This window comes from Cervus elaphus, chromosome 20 (genome assembly GCF_910594005.1).
Source record: "Cervus elaphus chromosome 20, mCerEla1.1, whole genome shotgun sequence".
Lineage (NCBI taxonomy): Eukaryota > Metazoa > Chordata > Mammalia > Artiodactyla > Cervidae > Cervus > Cervus elaphus.
The window spans coordinates 97,913,726-97,935,935 of NC_057834.1; the positions used below are offsets into that span (position 1 = coordinate 97,913,726).

General features: G+C 39.0%; 2 protein-coding genes across 2 annotated transcripts in view; both read left to right on the top strand.

The window, feature by feature from the left end:
- The window catches only part of DEPDC1 (DEP domain containing 1), a 53,504-nt gene extending 48,743 nt beyond the window's left edge, over nucleotides 1-4,761 (top strand). Inside the window, exon 13 of the mRNA XM_043877404.1 lies at nucleotides 4,678-4,761. The gene's annotated coding sequence lies outside the window, so the exon portion shown is untranslated. The remainder of the gene's footprint in view (nucleotides 1-4,677) is intronic.
- Nucleotides 1-22,210, top strand: part of RPE65 (retinoid isomerohydrolase RPE65) — a 43,140-nt gene that overhangs the window by 18,192 nt on the left and 2,738 nt on the right. The window contains exons 3-15 of the mRNA XM_043877406.1: nucleotides 3,255-3,520; nucleotides 4,678-4,760; nucleotides 5,949-6,099; nucleotides 7,569-7,676; nucleotides 7,779-7,920; nucleotides 12,232-12,379; nucleotides 13,756-13,837; nucleotides 14,076-14,208; nucleotides 14,313-14,452; nucleotides 15,003-15,132; nucleotides 21,447-21,561; nucleotides 21,656-21,750; nucleotides 21,845-21,956. Coding sequence (XP_043733341.1) covers nucleotides 3,510-3,520; nucleotides 4,678-4,760; nucleotides 5,949-6,099; nucleotides 7,569-7,676; nucleotides 7,779-7,920; nucleotides 12,232-12,379; nucleotides 13,756-13,837; nucleotides 14,076-14,208; nucleotides 14,313-14,452; nucleotides 15,003-15,132; nucleotides 21,447-21,561; nucleotides 21,656-21,750; nucleotides 21,845-21,956 — 1,450 coding nt within the window. The 5' untranslated portion in view covers nucleotides 3,255-3,509. The remainder of the gene's footprint in view (nucleotides 1-3,254; nucleotides 3,521-4,677; nucleotides 4,761-5,948; nucleotides 6,100-7,568; nucleotides 7,677-7,778; nucleotides 7,921-12,231; nucleotides 12,380-13,755; nucleotides 13,838-14,075; nucleotides 14,209-14,312; nucleotides 14,453-15,002; nucleotides 15,133-21,446; nucleotides 21,562-21,655; nucleotides 21,751-21,844; nucleotides 21,957-22,210) is intronic.

The window sequence follows — 22,210 nt, forward strand, 5'->3', positions numbered from 1 at the left end:
CATATTAAAACAGGCTGAAAAATAAAGGCTACCAAAGATGAAAAGCAAAATACAAAAATCACTAGAATCAGTTCTTGTTTTTAAATAACATGACTACACCCGCAGCAGCACAGGAATACCTAAGAAAGGTGTTTGGTGCATTTGTGGTTACCAGTAAGATTGGTTTTCCCTGGAAATGATATTCAATATAAAATATAGTTTGTTAATGCCCCGTCACTCAGCCAATGTGTAGTAGTACAGTGTAGTGTGGTTTTCTGGCACCTGGCTGCTACAAAGCCTTCTTTTTTGGCTCCTTGTAATGAGAGCTGAACATGAAGAAGAGCATCTGGGTCCTGGTATTCCTGAGATTTCTCTTCAGTGGACTGCCAGTGTACAGGTATCACAATACGGCACATGGCTCTACTCAAGGAAATGAGATTCCTTCTGAGAAAATGAAATCCAGCAGAAATGGTGTCAAAGTCAGAAAATCCTCCTAACATGTGCCTCTCGTACTGCCTTCACTCTCTCCCTTCACCAGAAGTGACCTCTCCTTCTTCTCTGCCTTCTCCATACCTAGGCTGTCCTTTAGATTCCAACTCACTTCACTTCCCTATAAAGCTTTCAAACTATCACAACTCCCAATGATGTCTTTCTTTTAATAAATATATCTAAATCAGGCTTTTCTCTTTCTGCATCGCTAAAATATCACACAGAGTATGCAAATAGATGGGGAAACAGTAGCTGACTTTATTTTTCTGGGCTCCAAAATCACTCCAAAATCAGATGGTGATTGCAGCCATGAAATTAAAAGATGCTTACTCCTTGGAGGGAAAGTTATGACCAACCTAGACAGCATATTAAAAAGCAGAGACATTACTTTGCCAACAAAGTCCGTCTAGTCAAGGCTATGGTTTTTCCATGGTCATGTATGGATGTGAGAGTTAGATTATAAAGAAAGCTGAGTGTCGAAGAATTGATGCTTTTGAACTGTGGTGTTGGAGAAGACTCTTCAGAGTCCCTTGGACTGCAAGGAACTCCAACCAGTCCATCCTAAAGGAGATCAGTCCTGGGTGTTCATTGGAAGGACTGATGCTGAAGCTGAAACTCCAATACTTTGGCCACCTGATGCGAAGAGCTGACTCATTTGAAAAGACCCTGATGCTGGAAAGATTGAGGGCAGGAGGAGAAGGGGATGACAGAGAATGAGATGGTTGGATGGCATCACCAACTCGATGGACATGGGTTTGGGTGGACTCCGGGAGTTGATGATGGACAGGGAGGCCTGGCGTGCTGTGGTTCATGGGGTCACAAAGAGTTGGACATGACTGAGCGACTGAACTGAACTAAACTGAACTGATGCATTATCTCATTGAACTGTACCATATTTCAAGTCAGAAACCTTCAGGCAAACCTTGTTCTGCCTGTCTTTATTCACTCTGTCAAGCACAGAGTTTTCTCAGTCTTCCTCTGAAATAGTTCTTGAATCTGGCCATTCTTATCCCCCTCCTACCCAAAGCATTCCCCTTCATTAACTACCTTCAGTTATTTGTTCACTTTCTAGTTTATCTTGCCCAAGTCACCCATTCCAACATATTGTCCACAATGTAATCATAGTGGTCTTAATAAAAGGCAGATCAGATCAGATCACTCTCCTGGGTATAATATTTCAGTGATTCCCTCTGTTCTCATGATATGGGTATCAATTTCTTTTCATAGTTCACACAGCTCCGCAAAATCTGGCCTATGATTCAGTTCAGTTCAGTTCAGTCACTCAGTCGTGCCCAACTCTTTGTGACCCCATGAACCATAGCACGCCAGGCCTCCCTGTCCATTACCAAATCCCGGAGTCCACCCAAACCCAAGTCCGTTGTGTCAGTGATGCCATCCAACCTATGATTATCTCTAGTCTAACTTCATCTCTTGCCATTTTCCCAAATCTTGCTCACTTCCAGACTTTTGTAAATTCCTCCAAACTGTGCCTAAACTCTCTTCTCCCTGTGCTTTGACTGGCTAATGTTTATATATTCTTCCTATCTCATCTTAGATACGTTCTCAAAAATCCTCCATACATCAATACAGATGTTCATTCTATGTGATACTACAGTATCCTATATTACCATCATTTTCTAGATACAGAGCTCTTAGTTATAAATAGTAAAAACTACCTTTAGTTAATCAAAGCCACACACACAAATTTTATATACTAGATAGCGAATAGAATCTCCAGGATAGCTAAAAAATGAGACTTGGAGACTACCAGTCCAGTGATAATGCTCCAGGCCCCACTGTAGAATGGTTCCACACCATGACTGCCTTGGGTGAATAAAGATACGCCTGATCCTGGGCACTGGGTGCTACCACTAAGACCTCTGCCCTTGCCTCTGATTGATGGAGTCCAGGACACATGCCTGAATCTTCACTGCAAAATATGCTGGGAAAGTAAGCTTTTGTCATCTATCTTGGAGAGTGCTCAAATTAATTGCTTTATAGGTTTGTTGAAGATCTTGAGGATGAGAAGCCTAACCACTTATTAATATTTAAATGAGTTAAAAAGTTTAATGAGTTTAACAGGTTTATAGGTTAATGAGTTTCTTAAAAATGTTAAAGTTATCAGCTGGTATGGCATATATCTTGTATGTTCCTGGGGACCCCTTTGGACAGTACCACATTTGTGCTGACAAACTATTGAGGCTTAATAAAAGAGTGTGGAAATATGAATGGAATATTGCTATTTACTTTCTGAGTGCAGCACATGTACCAAGGAATAGAAAGGTGATGTGGAGTTCAGGCAAGCTTTAGTGACAAGCAAGGATATCAAAAGGGGTTCATCTGCAGCAGATCGAAAGAACACAGCTGAAGTCCTCAGCCTGGTCAGAAATGGGCCCTGAAATGGGTCAAAAAGGTGACCAGAGAGGGTGAGAGGCAGTGCAGTGTGCTTCTATAATACTCTGTACTTGTCCAATCATAGCACTGATAAAATTTTATAGACTAGCTTGTTAGTTTCTTGTCATTCTTGCAGAGTTACAAGATCTGTGAAGACAGAGATAGCTTATCCATGCCTGCTCCATAGACAATGAGTAACAGATATTTTCAAAAATAAGTAAGTGAAAGAATAATGAATGAGGGTAAAGATGAGGGCATAGAAGAAGAGGGAGGTGGGCACCAGAGAAGGATGCCAGGTTCCTGTGGGGTGACACGGATCAGCTCAGGCCTGATGCTAGCCACTCCCACGCAACTCCTTTCTTTCTAATCCACTTCTTGTTCTCTTTGGGAAGGATTGAGGTCTCTGGAAGATGGCCAAAAAACAATTAAGCGAGCAGCCAGCCCAAATTAATGCTCAAGTACCAGGAGTATCTGAGTGCTGAAAGCCACTTCTGTTTTCCCTCTCTCAGCTGAGGGGGTGGGAACAGATTCCCAAAGCCATCGCTCCTTTCAGGGGGATTTAGAAGGCATATAAAGGCCTATGGCTGAGGACTTGCTTCCTCACTCCACAGTTGGTGCCAGAACCCTCAATCCTCTACTGAGAGAAAATGTCCATCCAGTAAGTATCTCTGGGAGATTTTTTATTAATGCTTTAGTGTGTTGATGGTAAATGAGCTATTTCAAGAGCTCCTGAAGACAACTGATGATGCATTTAGGGAAAGCCTTGGGTCTTGGTGGGAGAGTTTGTTTCTTCCTATATGCATATTGAAGCAAATATCTAGAAGTCAGGTCTAAATTACAGTGGGATTTTATGGCTTGGAATGGGCCTTGGAAGCAGTAGTGAGCATGAAGATTCAAAGAGCCAGACCTGGGTTCCACTTCTTGTCCAGTCATTTCCTAACTGTGTTATCTTAGGCAAGTTACTTTTTAAAGTCTCAGCTTTTCCACATGTAGGATAAGTAGTACTTACCTCATTGTGGAGCTGTGAGATTTAAATGAATGAAGAGCATATAAATTCCTTTTGATTGTATGTGGCACATAGTAAATGCTTAATAAAAGATAACTCTCATAATTAGGCAGTCTTGTCAGAGCTGTCACTCTAAGAAGTTATAAAATGAGCCAAAGTGAGAAGGAAGAACATTAAAATATATACATATATGTACATATGACCTAAATATTCTTGTCTGACTACTTTTAAAATGTACTGAAGCTCTTAGAGATTGGTGACGAAATAAGACAGTGGGAAGAGATGATGGTATAATATGCATGAATAGCAAAGGATGAGGTATTGATCCCAAAACCTGTGGTCTCCCACTTCATAAGAGGGAGAGGAATGAGACTGTCTGGGAGTCAAGAGAATGAATGACACAGTAAGCTGAGGGTATGGACACAGTAGGATAATTCTGTGGGAAAGACTTGATCAGGAAGAGAAGTGACAATAATAATGGGATTTGTTGACTTGTCCTCAGAAATATGGGACAACTGCAGAAGGCAAGTCCACTGTAATATTAAAAGGGAGGTAATTTTCCTTGTCATCAAAGGAGAAACACCAACCTGGGCCCCCTTGCCAATGTGATACATTTCTGCCACCCTTCCCCAGTTTCTACCACCACCACCATATCTCCTCCTAAAACACTGTACTCCCAGCCCCGGCTAGACTGGCAGTACACACCAGCATTGAGTAGAGGACATCTTTTCTCCTGGAGCTCTGCCTCTGTCTCCATGGACTCTCTGAGATTCCACATGAACTTCTTCCTCATTATTCCACCATTTCAGAGTTGAACATCCAGCTGGTGGTTACAAGAAACTGTTTGAAACTGTGGAGGAGCTATCCTCGCCGCTCACAGCCCATGTTACAGGTTGGTCTCAGCTTTTTTGAAGCTATCTTCTCTTTTTTGTCGAGATCTCTCTTCGCTGTCTCCTTATTCATTGGCATCTCTCAACACAGGTTCCCTTGTGGGCTACAAAGAGAGGAATCTGGAGATTTGGGCTTTTTATACCAAGAACCCATTTCCTCTTTTCTTTACTTTTCTAAAATATATATTTAAAAAATGCTACCCAGCTAGAATTCCTTAATTACTGGGACTATACCTTTGTTCATCTTTAAACTGTCTCTTTCCTCCCAATTGCCTCTTCTGGAAAATGGTAGAGATGAACCCAATACTCTTTCTCAACTAGATTCTGATGTTAACAGTCTAGATGCTAGCAATCAAATTAATGCTGTGTCTTTTAGGTGAGCCATGTCTTCTTTTCAAATTTTTATCAGAAATATAAATCTTTATAAAGTGGACTGTATGAAATAATACATTTTGGGTTGGAGAGTTGATAAGGATTAAACAAATACTGCCATATGCTGTACTTTCAAAGGACCAAAGGGCACAACCTGTTTAGACTGAATGGCCTTAAAACCTTTAAGTGTGTCCCTCACTTTGCAGAGAAGGACACTAAGGCCCAGAGATAGCACACAGCAAATCCTGAACCAGAATTCAGGTCTCTGACAGCCCTGTGTACTTTCTGCTACAGCAAGGTGACCTTTATCTGGACAGTAGCCCATATTCTCAAAGGAATTTAGCTCTGTATTTTAAAAATCCAGTATCCTGTTGTTTCACTGAAATGGTTTGTTCTATTGACACATCTTTTTTTAGTATCTCGATCTCTACTTCTAATCCATCCCTCTTGTATCAAGAAATTTGATTTTTTTTCTTAAAAGTAAGATGGTAAAAAGGCAAATGTATTGGTAGCTGGGAAAATCTGTTAGATGGAGAATCCCATTCCATTCCAGGTGTTCTTCCCAGTCTCCTTCCAACCTTTTGTTTAAACTCAGAGATGCTGCCACATTTCCCACCCCTTGGTCCCCTAGAAAAAGGAGAGTCAGCCAGCAGACATTTCCTGAGAGCTACCCCACGTGAGAGCTGGGAATGGAAATCACTGCCAGCTTCAGAAGTAAAAGGCTGCCCATCCAGATGGCTTATATAATCACTGCTCCTTACCAGGGATGAGAAGAGCAGGTATAAGAAACAAGATTCTGTGTCTCGCTTTCTTCACAGGCAGGATCCCCCTCTGGCTGACCGGCAGTCTTCTTCGATGTGGGCCAGGACTCTTTGAAGTTGGATCTGAACCATTTTATCACCTGTTTGATGGGCAAGCCCTCCTGCACAAGTTTGACTTTAAAGAAGGACATGTCACATACCACAGAAGGTAAAGAAGACTAGGTTCCACTCCCCTTCCTAGGGTTGGGGCCTGGCTCAGCTCCTCCTTGCATGTGCTTTTTAGCTTCCTGAACCCAAGAGGAGACCTTATACTCACCTCCACTCAGAATCCTCCTGGGCCATGAGTCTGCATGGACACCTGGGAACTATAGGACAGGATAAAGAAACAGCAAAGAACTAGGGCTTTGGGGTCTGACATGCCTGGCCTCAAATCCTGTATGTCCTAGATACCATTTGCCTAGGTCGGTGCCCTTTGGCAAATTGTTAACTTCTACTTCTTTGTTTTGTCATCTATAAAAATGGGAGAAGTAAAAGAATTTACTTCAGAGTTTATTATAAGGATAAAATGAGAACACAGTGCTTAGTCTATCAGAAGCATTTAATAATAATAATAGTCATTTTATTATTATTAGACCATGGATTGCTTGATTTCTTTCCTTTTTTATAATCAGAAAGGCCAATGGAAAGGAGGGAGGGGGTGTCACAAAGCAGGCAAGGACCAAATATGTCATAATGATACCAGGAATAAGTTTTCTAAAAACAGGAGATGGTTGCTAAAAGGCTTGAGGCCCTAAACCATCATTCCAGCTTCATTACAAAGACTCATTAGCACCACAATAAATACTTTGTTTTATGCTTTAATATTCAGGCCTATTAGTGGCTTTGTTGATCACCACAGATTTCAGGCATTCTGAAGAGACATCAAAAGCAAGAATAAATGGAGTCTTGAAGTAGTTGGGATAACTTGGACTGTTTTAGAAAAGAAACAGATCAGGTCAAGCAAAAATTTAGCTGTGAAAGCTTATTTTGGAGGTCAGAGAAAGCCTTTATATGCCTTCTAAAGACCTTGGTACTTTTTCCTCTTCACAAAAGTACAAAATCAAATTTTAATTGGCTCTCCACATGAGAAACCCTAGGCAACGTATGCTGTCTAGTCTGGGATATGGTTGAGGAGGTCTGCCTGTGTAAGAGATTGGATTCAAGAATATCTACTTTTAAAAGTAGCAAAATAAAATTTTAAATTAAAGAAAAACACTAGAGGAATATGAGGAAGATTGAAGGAAATCTAATTCAGCACACCATGTTCTATGCCTCCCCACTCAGTGTAGGATGATGAGTCATAAGCTACAGGAAGTCAGAGGCCCAATTTGAACTATCCATAGGGCTGCATGGTGGGATATGGAAAAGTCATATTTTCCGGCTCAGGCCATATATGCCGATCATTAACTTCTCTGAGCCTTGATTTCCTCATCTGTCACTGTGAAGTTTATAATTGAAGCTCATGGCACATTGTCTCTTTCTCCTTCAGTCACCCCAAGAAAGTGACCTGACTCTTCATTCTTCATGTTGTGAATTTATGATCCTTGATAACAGCACATGGAATGACCTTCTGTGCTCCCCAGGGACTACACTAATTCCCCTTCTCTGTAACCTTTCCCATGTCTCAATGTCCTTCAGGTTCATCCGCACTGATGCTTACGTACGGGCAATGACTGAGAAAAGGATCGTCATAACAGAATTTGGCACCTGTGCTTTCCCAGATCCCTGCAAGAATATATTTTCCAGGTTTCTAAAACCCAACTGCATGTTATTAAAGACATTTTACATTAGCCCTTTTTCTCTCATGACTTGAAAGTTACTGGACTAAAAATCCATTTGCTTCTACAGGTTTTTTTCTTACTTTCGAGGAGTGGAGGTTACTGACAATGCCCTTGTTAATATATACCCAGTGGGGGAAGATTACTATGCCTGCACAGAGACCAACTTCATTACAAAGATTAATCCTGAGACCTTGGAAACAATTAAGCAGGTAGGACACAGTGCTCAGAAGATATCGCTTAGGAATTTAGAATTTGCACCTTAGAATTAAGTCCACTGAACATTTTGTTTGAAGAATATGAGAGCCAGATACATTAAGTTTCAAATCACTGCTTTGTCATCAACTACTAGCTATGTGACATAAGGCAAACTTCTCATCTGTGAAATTTTAAACATTTATTGTGTGAATTAGAGGAAAACTATATAAAATGCCTAACATATTTATTTGTGACACAAGTATTAAGTCCCTTCCATGTACCAGAATGTATGCTAGATGCAAAAGATACACCAATGAGTAAGACAACATGGTCCCTGCTCTTTGTGGCTTTTATAGGCTAGCATGGACCTGGCACATTTAATATTGAAAAGATTAAGTTCATGGTTCTAAGAAAGTGTGCTGCACCAATTTTACCCCTTCTTATAGACCTTCTTGTTTGAAATAAAGCCATACCTTACATGAAAAAGCATAAAGAAACACATGAGCAATACTAGAAAGTGATAAATTTTGCTGAGATATGAGGCAGTCTCAGTGCAGCATTCAGTAAGACAGATCTACATTTCCAACCATTGTTTATTAAGTTGCAGCTGTTTTCAAGGCATCATTCTTGCCTTCAGAACACTTAACATATAGGTGGAGAAATCAATTAAATATATTACTTAACTATAATAGAACACAGAATATAGTAAGTCCTTTCAGAGAAGGAAACCTTCTATGGAAGTGCATATAAAGATTACTTCTAGCAGTGTTGAGGGGTGTGAAGTGGAGCAGATCAAGGAAAATTTTAAAGTATTGCATTTGAGTGTGAAATTAGAGGGAAGGCAAAACTTCATTGAATTTGGGGAAAGAACATTTCAGATACAAGAAGTACCATGACCAAATGAATAGAGGTGGGAAACTGGAGGATAAAGAATAATTTTTTTTGGCTAGAATTGCAGTATTTCTCAATGGAGGTGGCATTGACATTGGGCAGGTAGCACTTCATCACTATGGGGACTGTCTCACCTATTGCAGAGGTTTGACATCCCTGGTCTCACCCACTAAACACCAGATATGTCTTCAATCATTGCACAAACCCCAAATGCTCCCCAACATTTCCAACTTCCCCACTAGGGGACAATAGCACTCCTAGGTGCAAACTAGTGATCAGAGCATGCAGTGTCAAAGGTAGAGTGAAACTAGAAGTTTGAATAATGGACAGAAATTTGGAATAAGTTGTTTGGTTGATGGTAAACTACTGAAAGTTTTTGTTCAGAGAAGTGGTATAAGCAAAGCTTTAGGTTATTTAATCTGGAAACTATGTGTAAGCTGTATGGGAGGGCAAAAGAACTAGGAGACCAGTTAGTGAAACTGAAGACCAGAAGGAGAAACTTAGTGTAATAGGAATAGAAAGGAAAGTCATCGCAACACTGGGTCTCAATACTAGAGGCCGATTTATAATCCCCCAGACTGTTTACTAAGGTTTGACATATTCTCAACAGCTTTTTCTTGGTTTGGATGTATGTTTGTAACCACATATGAGTGTGTGTGTAGATCGGTTACAGAAGTTCTGAAACTAAGTTTCTAAACTACTCACTTGACTTTGACAGTGTATCAGATTGCCATGGTAATTTAACTGGACGTGTGAAGTTCATGGTATGGCTCCAAAATAGACTTTATTAGGAGTCAGGTTTCATTGTGAGCATCTCTATATCCTAACTTCATATAAAAATGTAGTTTTAAAAATTTGAGGGTTTTTTGTTTGTTTATTTGTTTACCTTAACTGAAATAGCCTGCTAACAAGTACCTTTGCCTCCAGACTGATTCCCTTAAATACAGCTTCCTTAATTCAGCTGAAGCAATTTTTTTTCTAAAATGCAAATATAAATGTGCTATTCCATCTAGTGCACCCACAGTTTCCAAGATAAAGTTAAAACACAGACCTTTGTGGCTGGCCCATCTTTATTTCTCCTTCTCCCTGTGTGCTCTTCACCACAGCCATACTGAATGACTATAGAATTCCCCAAGCAGCGTTCACTATTTACAACTCTATTTACAACTGCCTTTACAGTAAGGTTCCTGCTTCCTAGAACACATTGTTATCCTTCTGCATCTGACTGACTTTTACTCATCTTTCAACATGAGTTGGAGTCATCACCCTTGGGAAGCCCTGCCTAATCTCCCAGTTTGGGTTAAATGGCTTTTCTTTACAGATATGGTTTTGCACTTACTACACTTATTCCAACTTATTGTTCTAGTGTTGTTCAGTCACCCAGTCGTGTCTGACTCTTTACGACCCCATGGACTGCAGCATGCCAGACCTCCCTGTAATCATCATCTCCTGGAGCTTGCCCAAGTTCATGTTCATTGCATCAATGATGCTGTCCAGCCATCTCATCCTCTGACACCCCCTTCTTCTGCCCTCAATCTTTCCCAGCATCAGGGACTTGTCCAATGAATCGTCTGTTCATGTCAGATGAGCAAAATACTGGAGCTTCAGCTTCAGCATCAGTCCTTCCAGAGAGTATTCAGGGTTGATCTCCCTTAAGATTGACTGGTTTGATCTCCTTGATGTCCAGGGGACTTTCAAGAGTCTTCTCCAGCACCAGAGTTTGACGGCATCAATTCTTTGGCATTCTGCCCTCTTTATGGTCCAGCTCTCACAACCATATGTGACCACTGGAAGACCATAGCTTTGACTATACGGACATTTGTCAGCAGAATCACATTTCTGCTTTTCAACACACAGTCTAGGTCCATCATCGCTTTCCTGCCATGAAGCAATTGTCTTCTGATTTCATGGCTGTAGTCACGGTCTGCAGTGATTTTGGAGCCAAAGAAGAGGAAACCCATCACCACTTCCACATTTTCCCCTTCTATTTGCCATGCAGTAATGGGGCCAGATGCCATCTTAGTTTTTTTAATATTTAGCCTTAAGTTGGCTCTTTCACTCTCCTCCTTCACCCTCCTCCACAGGCTTTTTAGTCCCTCTTTGCTTTCCACCACTATAGTGGTATCATCTGCATATCTGAGGTTGTTGATGTTTCTCCCACCTATCTTAATTCGGCTTGTAACTTATCAGCCTGGGATTTCTCATGATATGCTCAGCATATAGGGGACAGCAGACAGCCCTGCTGTACTCCTTTCTCAGTCTTGAGCCAATCAATTGTCTAGTACGGTGCTGTCAATGGAACTTTCTACATTTCTATATCTGTATTGTCCAAGTATTGAGCACATGGATGTGGCTAATGTGACTGAGGAACTGAATTTGAAGTTCTATCTAATTATGATTAACTTACATTTAAATTGCTACATGTGGCTACAGTATTGGATACTGCAAATCAATACTGAAATTTTTGAAAGCAAGGACCATCTCTGTTTTCCTAGACACTGACAAAGCATCTGGCATATAATAGAAGCCCAATGAGTACTTCACAAATGACTGAATGAATGAATGTCTTGCCTAATATTTAAATGAGAATACTAAAAACTCCCTAAGCTTTAAAACATATTATCTTAATCAAATAGAAAGAACTTTGGTTAGACAAATGTATAATCATGGATTATTTATTCAATAAATCTTTACTGAGCAGGTCCCAAGCAGAAATTCTAGTGCTCTGCATCTTTTGACAAGTCACTTGACCTCTCTGACTCAAGTTCTCCTTATGTAAACTGAGGTTTGTGATAGATTTATGGTTTTTAATTTTTTATGAGAATCAAATTCAATTGAAGTACTGAATCCTGTTTTCAGAAGTTTCCATTAATTCCAGGAATTCATGGTTCCCCTGAAGTCTGTTCAGGTTAAGACTTTCTATACTAGAATTCTGAGTTTTCTTTCAATTCATCTACATGTAAGACACTGGATTTGGTATTTAGGTTGTATCATACAAAATTTGTATTTTTATAAAATGAAAATGAATAGCTATCAGCATGCAGTTCAATGTAATTCAATAAGGAAAATGTAAAGAAGTTTCAGGATTAAAATTCATCACTGTTTGAGGACAGCTTGTATATACAAAAGGAAAATAACCAACCAGAGCAATTCATGGTCTACATCAACAGAAGAGCACAATCAGAGAGAACTTAAAGATTTCAAAGGCATGAAGGGTCAGTGTGGGGGTCAGGGAAGAGCTCTGCACTAAAGTTGGAACTTCCACAGGTTTGAAAGAAAGTAGGACCCAGAGAGATGGAAGGAAAGAGAATGTGCACTTAGGGTGAAGGCGCACTTAGGCTGAAGGTGATGGTAGAGGTGAGGTCAGACTGAGGGACCAAAGATAGAATACAGTCTTTCTCTTAACATGGGTGACATCTCTTTTCCTTCCATAGGTTGACCTTTGCAACTATGTCTCAGTCAATGGAGCCACTGCTCACCCCCACATTGAAAATGACGGGACTGTTTACAACATTGGTAATTGCTTTGGGAAAAATTTTTCAATTGCCTACAATATTGTAAAGATCCCACCACTACAAGCAGGTCAGTTTACCACTTTGACTCTTCTTAAAACAAGTATCTATAATGTGAGAAAATTACTGGAAATACAGGATTCCACTATATGGACTGTTAAATTACTTTCAGATTTTCAGAAAACTATCCTCATCCTCACCCTACCAGGGGACAAATACCCAAGAGCACCACAGTAGGAAATGACAAATTGAAAATATAAAAAACATGTGGCCATGTTCTGTTCTACAGTGTTTCAAAGATGTAGTGTATATGTGACTTTGATCATATAGAATTTAGATTCAAATCAAACAAATAGTTATTGAGCACTTATCCATGTGCCAGACAAAATTAAGATTTTAAACAAACCTATGTCTATGTATATGAAAGTGTACTTAGTATTTTATATGTATTTAATTCCCAAAACTACAAATAAAACCTTTTAATTCATATATAGACTATACAGAAAGAATGCTAAAACAGAAGAGAGTACTCTTTAGAATTCTACATTCATCCTCCATTCATTGTCAGAAATTTGATATTGATCTTGTTAATAGAATTATTTGAGTATACATGGATTTTTATTTAGTTTTTGCTTAGTATAATTTGTGAAGTTTAGATCCTGGACCAGCAGCATCACCTGGAAACCTGTTAGAAATACAAATCTCAAGCCCCTCCTGAGGTAGACTGAATGAGTAACTCTGAGGGTGGGCCTATGATCAGTATTTTCAGAAGCTCTTTATGTATTTCCGGTGTACACTAAGGTTTAAAGACACTGCCTTAGTAGCAAATAAACTTTAATGTGCTTAAGAATTATTGTACAGGGCTATTGACACAAAAAGGGTTTCCCAGGTGGTACTAGTGGTATATGCTAACGCAGGAGACTTAAGAGACGGGGGGTTCGATCCCTGAGTCTGGCAACCCACTCCAGTATTCTTGCCTGGATAATTCCATGGACAGAGGAGCCTTATGGGCTACAGTCCATAGGGCCACACAGAATCGGACATGACTGAAGGGACTTAGCACCCACAGACAACAAAACCACATATTCTACAACTTTACAGCTAATTTAAGAGATTGTAAAAGTCACTTTGACCATACTAAAGTTTTGCCTTACCCCCTTGACTTAGAACCCACCTCCAGTTAGTAAGATGTGACTCCACTATACTCTATCTACCACACACTGTTTGAGCGCACTTTCCAGATCTGCTGCTATTTGGATTTTCCTGGGTGATTGCAGCTCCACATGAAATTTCCCTCAGAAATGCCAGTGACCAAGAAGATGGAAATAAACTCTTTAAAAAATCAAGATCTGAAAATGTATTTCTTTGCTCGCATAAGCTGTTCTAAATGCTTTGTATTTAAAAAAAGAGGCTGTTCCACAGCCTTTTAAAACCACTTTATTTCAGACAAGGAAGATCCAATAAGCAAGTCAGAGATCGTTGTACAATTCCCCTGCAGTGACCGATTCAAGCCATCTTACGTCCATAGGTAACTCGAAGGCCTGCTATGAATCTTCAGGAAAACTCAAGTTTAAAGATCTGCTTTGCCTACCTTTGATACCAGTCCTGATCATGACATTTTCTTGCAGAAACCTAAATTTAAATGTAATTAATTTCATGTAGGCACTGTTGATTCATATAACTGAGCATACCTCATGTGTACATATTTCTTTGTGGTTTGAGCATCAACCCTTCCCACTCACAAGTTTATTTCTGTTTCTGAACAGTTTTGGTTTGACTCCCAACTATATTGTTTTTGTGGAGACACCAGTAAAAATTAATCTGTTCAAGTTTCTTTCTTCATGGAGTCTCTGGGGAGCCAACTACATGGATTGTTTTGAGTCCAATGAAACCATGGGGGTAAGTCTTACATTTATTTGTCAGGTTGATGAGTCCAAAGAATATGTGTTTCATAATGCATACTTTTTTTCTTTTTAAATGCATCAAAATATTCTCACTTTTAGGTTTGGCTTCATATTGCTGACAAAAAAAGAAAAAAGTACATCAATAACAAATACAGGACCTCTCCTTTTAACCTCTTTCATCACATCAATACCTATGAAGACCATGAGTTTCTGATTGTGGATCTCTGTTGCTGGAAAGGGTAAGAGAGCACATTGAATGGTTAAATGTTACCTCTCCAGTTGCTCCTGGAAATCAGGGTTTTTTACCCAAACCATGGGTAATGATTGAAAACTGGTCAGGTCCACGAAACAGACCTGAAAATAAAAGATTCTATGACTTGATGAATGAACTTAAACTTAATTTCCCTCAAAGTTAACAAGATCCTTTGAGGAGCCTTAAACTGCATCTACTCTGGGTTTGATTTTTTTAAAAAAAGACAGACATGCTTTCTTCAGAACAGCAAGTCACTAAAAAAGACAGTAGCCCCTAGAGACACAGACAGAATGGTGATAGAGAAACAGAGCAGAAAGTTTCAAAGGCTGCTGTTATTTAAACATACCCATGAAGCAGGACTCTTTTCTCTACCCAGAGTGGGCAGGAGAAGTGGCTCCAGTATACCTGAGTCTTTAGGAGTTTCTAGATTGGAGACTAAAGAAGAGACAAGCACTTGTGCTTTTAAAAGACATGCATCATGTCTCTAAAATTATTTGTAATTGTCTGTCCTCATGTTTGATTTCTTATTTTTGCAGATTTGAATTTGTTTATAATTATCTATATTTAGCCAATTTACGTGAGAACTGGGAAGAGGTGAAAAAAAATGCCAGAAAGGCTCCTCAGCCTGAAGTTAGGAGATATGTACTTCCTTTGAATATTGACAAGGTAACCACCCTCTACATAGATTTTAGATATAACGAGAATGTTTCATCTTTCTCAGGATTTTTTCTCCTGTTGTGTATTTATACATAAAAGCTCAAAATTTCTGAACTGGAAGGGACTTTAAAAATTAGCAAATTCAATTCCCCTCATTTTATAAATGAAACTGAAGCTCATGACTTAGCAAAATCCAGTTGTGACAGAGTCAAAGTGAAAACCAGTTTTCACTCTCAACCTGTTTTTCTTTTTTTTTGCAAAATCTTTTTAAAACTGATTGCTAAAAAAAAAAAACAAAAAAACAAACAAACAAAAAAAACCTGATTGCAATCCAACTGGTTAGAACATAAACAAATAAAAACAGTGGGATAAGTGGGCAAAAATAACTTAAAAAACAATAGGTTGGTAATCTTTGAAGGCTTTTAGGCTAGGCTAAAAGGTTTGCATTTTATTTGACAGGTGGTGGGGAATTAAGGATTTTGAATAGAAGAAAGCCACACTCAGAGTGGGTGGACTGGGTATCAAGTGTACTGACTCTTCTAGTTGTCTCTCCTGCTAAATGTCCGACTTCCCTGAGCAAGTCTCTCAATGAGCAAGTTACCCCAAAGTTCAGTTGCTCGCTCTGAAACCTAAATAAATTGGACTAAATAATAACTAGGTCATTTGCTGTTTTGATTTTCTAAAATAAGGCTGTGTCATGTGTAAGTAGTATTGGAAGGAGAAAGATACCTGAGATTGGAGACAATTTAAATTACTCAGGTGCCAGAAAAATGTAGTGGTAGTAGCAACAGAAAGACAAAAGTGAGCGTTCCTACAGATAGAATTAAAAGGATCCTACATTTGATTGGATGGCAGAATGAATTAAGTCTTAGACATGGGAAACCCTATGTGTCTAGAATGTTGATACCTTTGGAAATAGGAAATGCAATAGGCAGAGCAGATTTGGAGATAGACATGAACTGTAGAACTAGGAGGAAAGGGTAATAATGAGTGAAAGGGCTGAAGACAAACCCAGGTTGACCAGGGCTTCCAGCTTTCTCCTGTGTCATTTGGGGCAAGACATTTAACCTTTTCACATCCCCTTTTCTTTATCTGGGCTTTCCTGGTGGCTCAGACAGTAAAAGCATCTGCCTGCAATGCAGGAGACCCAGGTTCAATCCCTGGATTGGGAAAATCCCCTGGAGAAGGAAATGGCTACCCACTCCATTATTCTTGCCTGGAGAATCCCATGGACAGAGGAGCCCCACAGGCTACAGTTCATGAGGTCTCAAAAGAGTTGTACACAACTGAGTAACTAACACTTTCATTTCATTTTCTTTACCTATATCCACCATACAGGATTTTTATGATCAATAAATGAGGTGATATATATCAATCTCTGAATATAGTCCCCCACATAAACTGTTAAATAATATTCATTATAATTCTCATCAACAACAAAGAAGTATGAACTTCTCTTGCTAGCAATGTCTATCCTCATATATTTGATCATCATTTCAATGCCAATAACTATTAGCTGTCTTCTTCTAACCCTGCATTGTGTCACAAGGACCCGCACTTCCACATGCAAGCCTACCAGATATCTTCATGCAGATGTTCTTGATGCTGATCTTATTGTTGTTGATGAGAATTACAAGATCAGCATCAAGAACATCTTCATGAAGATATCAGGTAGACTTTCATGTGGAAGTGCAGGTCCTTGTGACACAAAGCAGGGTTAGAAGAAGAGAGCTAATAGTTATTGGCATTGAAATGATGATCAAATATATGAGGATAGACATTGCTGGCAGCAAAAGTTCATACTTCAGAATAAGCATTCTAAAAGAAACTTACCAATTTGTTGATTTTAAAAAATGAGGAACTTAACAGCCAGAAAATGTTGAAATAAAAGATAGCCAAGCACATAAGTTGGGGAAACACCCATGTGCAGAAAGTGGTAGAAAAAGAGGAGTCAGAAAAAGAAAGAAAAAAAATTCACTAAAGGGTCCTAGTTACAACTAAGAGAGGAAAATGCCACATTGACAAGGCAAGAGAAGGTTTCATTGGTGTCCACTGCTACGTATAGGCAAGCTAAAAATAATGAAGCTGAAAAAGGAGCCAAAAACCAGATTCAGTGACCTCCAGTAGAATACAGAGAGAGGCAGAAATCAGGTTTCAAGCCACAGTGACAATGTGGTATCAATTACTATAGCCAGTACTTTTAAAGTTTGGTAATGAAGAGAAAACTAGATCATAAATTAGGGAAAGAAGAGATAAACAAATTGAAGGAAGGCCTAAGGAAGGGAAAGAGTATAAGACGACTAAAGCTTCAGGTTTAGCGATTGAAATAATGGTGATATTTTTAAATATATCTTTCTTATTTTTGAATAGACTGCATTTAAGTGGTCAGAAAATGAAAATGATCTAAAAAGGTTTGCACTGAAAGTGTCGCTCCAACCTCTATCTACATCCATTCCATACCATTCCTCTTCACTTTTACGTGTAACTTTTAATGTCTTCCCTTTGCATTTGCTTGTTTATGCAAATATTAAAAAATACCAACATATAGAATTATTATTCCCACTTTTTACACAAAAAGTAACTTTCTGTATCCACATTTTTGTTCCTTGCTTATTTTCATTTTAAAATATATATTGAAGATCTTACTTTCTTCAACCACACAGTGTTCTTTTTTACCAATATGCTGCAGTCCCTCACTGCTGAGCGACAGAGTCATTTCCATTCTTTGACTGTTACAGATAATGTCACAAGGAATAACTTTGTATGTATGTTCTTTTATGTATATGCAGATATAGCAATAGGATAGACTCTCAGAAGTGAGTTTGCTGTATCAGAGGATAAACACATCTGTTTTTAAAAAAAAATAGTGAGAGGGAGAGAGGTGCTGGTTTGGAAAGCAAAGATGATGTTACAGATCTCTTGCATTAAAAAGCCTGAATTTAATAATAGAAAAAATAAGATACAACAGAGTAAAATCGTTAGTTACAGTCCCATAAGTAATGTGTTAAACATCAACATTTGAACTAATATTTTTTTCTTAATTCATACAATGCTACAAATCATAAGGACTCACTATGTTGGATCAATTGTTATTTCCAGGTCTTCTGTTTGGAGAGAGAGAGAGAGAGACATATATATAATTTTCTTTATTTTGCCACCTTTAGGTAGTCATATATCAATATGTATCTATACATACATGCTGCTCTCTGCTTCCCAACATCACCACGAAGAGCCTTGAGGTCACACTTCATGGAATCTTAAAAGAGCCATTCCTCACCTCCTATCTCTTCCCAATTCTGAAAATCCTTCACTATTTCCTTTTAGTTCATTGTACATCACCAGAAAAACTCCATCTATCCTCTGCTCAGAAGGTTCCTTCCATCTTATCTCTTTTACCAAAAAATCTGACACTCTCTAGGACACTGGTCTCCAGCAGCAGTTTCCAGTGGTAGCAGTTTCTCCTCCAGCCCTTGTACCACTGGGCCTGGGGTTGGAACACTTGTTCCACTTTGCTGCTTCCAAACCATTGTTCCTTCTGCCCAACCTTAAAATCTTTCAATTTCAGATCTCACTTCAACTAATTATATACTCAAGTGGTATGTGTACATTTATATATACAACCCCTCATTATTGTTTTCACGTACTAATCATCACTCCCTCTTCTTCTGGCTCAGTGTCACACTCCCCTGATCTACTTCCGACTCTCAGTGATTTCAGTATACACATCATAGATGATTCTTCCAACAACCTGGCCTAATTCCTTGACATCTTCCACTGATCCTGTCTTCCATTCTGACTCAGCCACTCACTTCCTAAGTCATACAATTGACCTTGCTGTTACCTTTGACCGTGCGTGTATCATAACCTTGGTTCATACAGGACACATTCTGACTTACCTTTCAAGATTACCAACCCTATTACAATTCCCACCAGAACCTCCAGTCTATTGAACCTGCTCACCATCTCTCACTCCCCTGAAGACTTATCTTCCCTCCTTATTTGATTAAAATTTCATGATCATTGTAATCACCCCCTTGAGTAGATCCTCATTTCTCTTGCCACTTTCTTACTTTATAGAATTTATTTGTCAAAGTCACAAATCCTAGTTACATTCAAGTCTCTACCCACTCCATGCTTGTACATCTAAGGCTCAAATTAAATGCTAAAAATACACAATTGTGTTCATTGGCCCATTTTTTAAATATATGACCACAAACCTTACTGCAACATTTCCCAACTTCATTTTCCTAGTTAAGTATTTCACACCCTCCTCTTTCAAACTTCTAACACATCCCACCTCCACACTCATATTCAACTAATGTCTCTGTTTCCTCTTTTACTGAAACAAATGAAAGAAATCAGAAAAGAATGTAGACTCCTGCCACCACATCTACCCACCCACCAGCATCTGTACTCAGACTGAATTATCCATCGTCTTATTCAGAACTAGTCTTTCCCATCCTTCCTCACCCACTCCAGGACATTATTCTACAACTCTCCCACTCTGTCATATATCTCACTCTCCTCCTGTTTTCATTAATTCATGCATATCATGCTGTTATTTTGCCTTCTTATAAAATCCTTCTCTTGACTCTTCTTGCCCCTTCATTTATCCCTTCTTTCCTGTATTTCCTTTAATGTTTGAGGGCACCAGGACTCAGCCCTTTGTCCTGCTTCTATTTGTGCCTTAACTCCTTTGTAAAGACTCATGCCTTAAAGCAGCCTACACTTCCACTTCTAACTTTCCTTTTAACTCAAGATTCTTGTATGCTATTGCCAATGCTAAGTCTTTATTTTGATGTTCAGTAAACATCTCAAGTTTAATAAGACAAAACTCAAACTTCTCCTCTTCCCCTACCAAAAAATTTATCCCACCTTCAGTAATCCCCATCTTTATTGTGACAACTCCAACTTTTAACTATTTGGGCCCAAAACCTTGGAGCCATCCTTGACTTCTCACGTAATTTCATGCCTGTTCCCTATCCAGTATCTTACCCATCAGGAAATCCTTTGCTCTGCCTTCCATTCCTCACTAACTTCAATGCTACTAGCCCAGTCTGAACCATTGTCTTCTTTTGACTAGACTACTATAAGACAGACTGATTCCCCTGATTTCACACCTACATATCACCTATTCTTAAAGGGATCTTGACAGAACAGCCAGAGTGATTCTTTTAAAAATAAATCATAGCCTTGCAAACTCTTCTGCTCATCTCTTGCTCACAGGAAAAACCCAAGTCCTCACAATGACCCATCAGGCTCTACCCAGTCTAACCCCATGATACCCCTCTACCCTCCTCTCCTGTGTTCTCCCCCCAGCTCAGTCAGAGCAGCCAACCTGGTCTCTTTAATGCTCTTCAAGCACCCTTGACAATACTCCTGCCTCACACCTTTGCAATTTGTTCTCTCTGCTTAAATGCTCTTCCCCAGATATCTACATTGCTTCCTTCATCTCCTACAAGTTTTATCCCAAATATCACATTATCAATGAAGCCCACCCTAACTACCTACTAAAATTATAAATCACTTACCCTTCACACTTCTGATCCCCATACTCTGCTCTGTTTTTCTCTCCACATTCATGATATACTGAACACTTTATCTATACTTATAGTTTTCCAAATTAGAATGTAAACTTCATAACAACAGGAACTCTGTTCTCTGAAATATCACAAATGTCTAGAATAGAGTCTAGTACAAGCCATGTATTCAGGTATTTAATGCAAAACTAAATGCATATGTTCTTTGAAGAGCTCATGATATTTATTCATTCCTTTCATAATATGATCTGAAAAATGACATGGGGGCAATTTCGGTATCAAGAGATCTTAGAAAACATCAGGTTCAGTAGTTTTTTCATTTGTTTTCTTTTTTGACAACATAAGGGTATGATATTTTTCCAATAAAATCAAAATATAGCTAACTTTAAAGGAGATAAACATTGTATGAATACCTACAGGTTGAAGTCTTTGTCACTGTGAAGCAAAATACTTCTTTTTCCAGAACCACATCCTCAGGGCCCTATGTGTCCTTTGAGGTTAGCCTCATTTCACAGATGAGAAGACTAAGGGCCTACGAGGTTTTTTTTTTTTTTTTTCATATATCACTGATTTTCCCAGTAATACACAGTCAGTGACTGACATGGTCATGGACAGCTTTCCCAGTCGTGTTCTTGGGCTCTCCCTCTAGAGTTTTCTGTACTGTTTCTTCTATATGTTGACTTAGGAAATGAAGAACTCAGGAAACTAAACCTGGAAACTGTTCTCACGGCTGCTTGAATTTTATTCCTTGTTCACTGAGGTTTCTGTTATCCTCTTTCTTAGGCTGACACAGGCAAGAATTTAGTCACACTCCCCAACACAACTGCCACTGCAATTCTGTGCAGTGACGAGACCATCTGGCTGGAACCTGAGGTTCTCTTTTCAGGGCCTCGCCAAGGTGAGATGGTATAGGAAAAAACTTCACATGTGAGAGAACAAAATGTTCCACTCAAAGAAAGTGAGTTTTCCTAAGCATGTATTTTATTTTGTAGCATTTGAGTTTCCTCAAATCAATTACCAGAAGTATGGTGGGAAACCTTACACATATGCGTATGGACTTGGCTTGAATCACTTTGTTCCAGACAGGGTAATTAATCCCTCTTCCTAATATTCAAACAGTACTTTGAATCATATGTTAGTCAAGTAAAGCATATTGACTGATTTTTCTTTCTTATAAGCAGCTCTGTAAGCTGAACGTCAAAACTAAAGAAACCTGGGTATGGCAAGAGCCTGATTCATACCCCTCAGAACCTATCTTTGTTTCTCACCCAGATGCCTTGGAGGAAGATGACGGTAATGAGAGTAATAGATGTGTCTGAACCCTCTTTTCTCATTGGAGTTCATATAGTTAATTCACTAGGAGAGGACTTATGTTGATTATTTCCAAATGTTCAGAAATAATCCTTCCTGCTATTGAATAGGACAGCACTAAAGAATGTAAATATGTTTGAAGATAAGTTTTATCTTATGGTCAGATTTCATTAGGTACTGTTGGAAAAATACTTAGAGCACCATTGGGTGTCACAACAGAATATCAGTATCTGCTC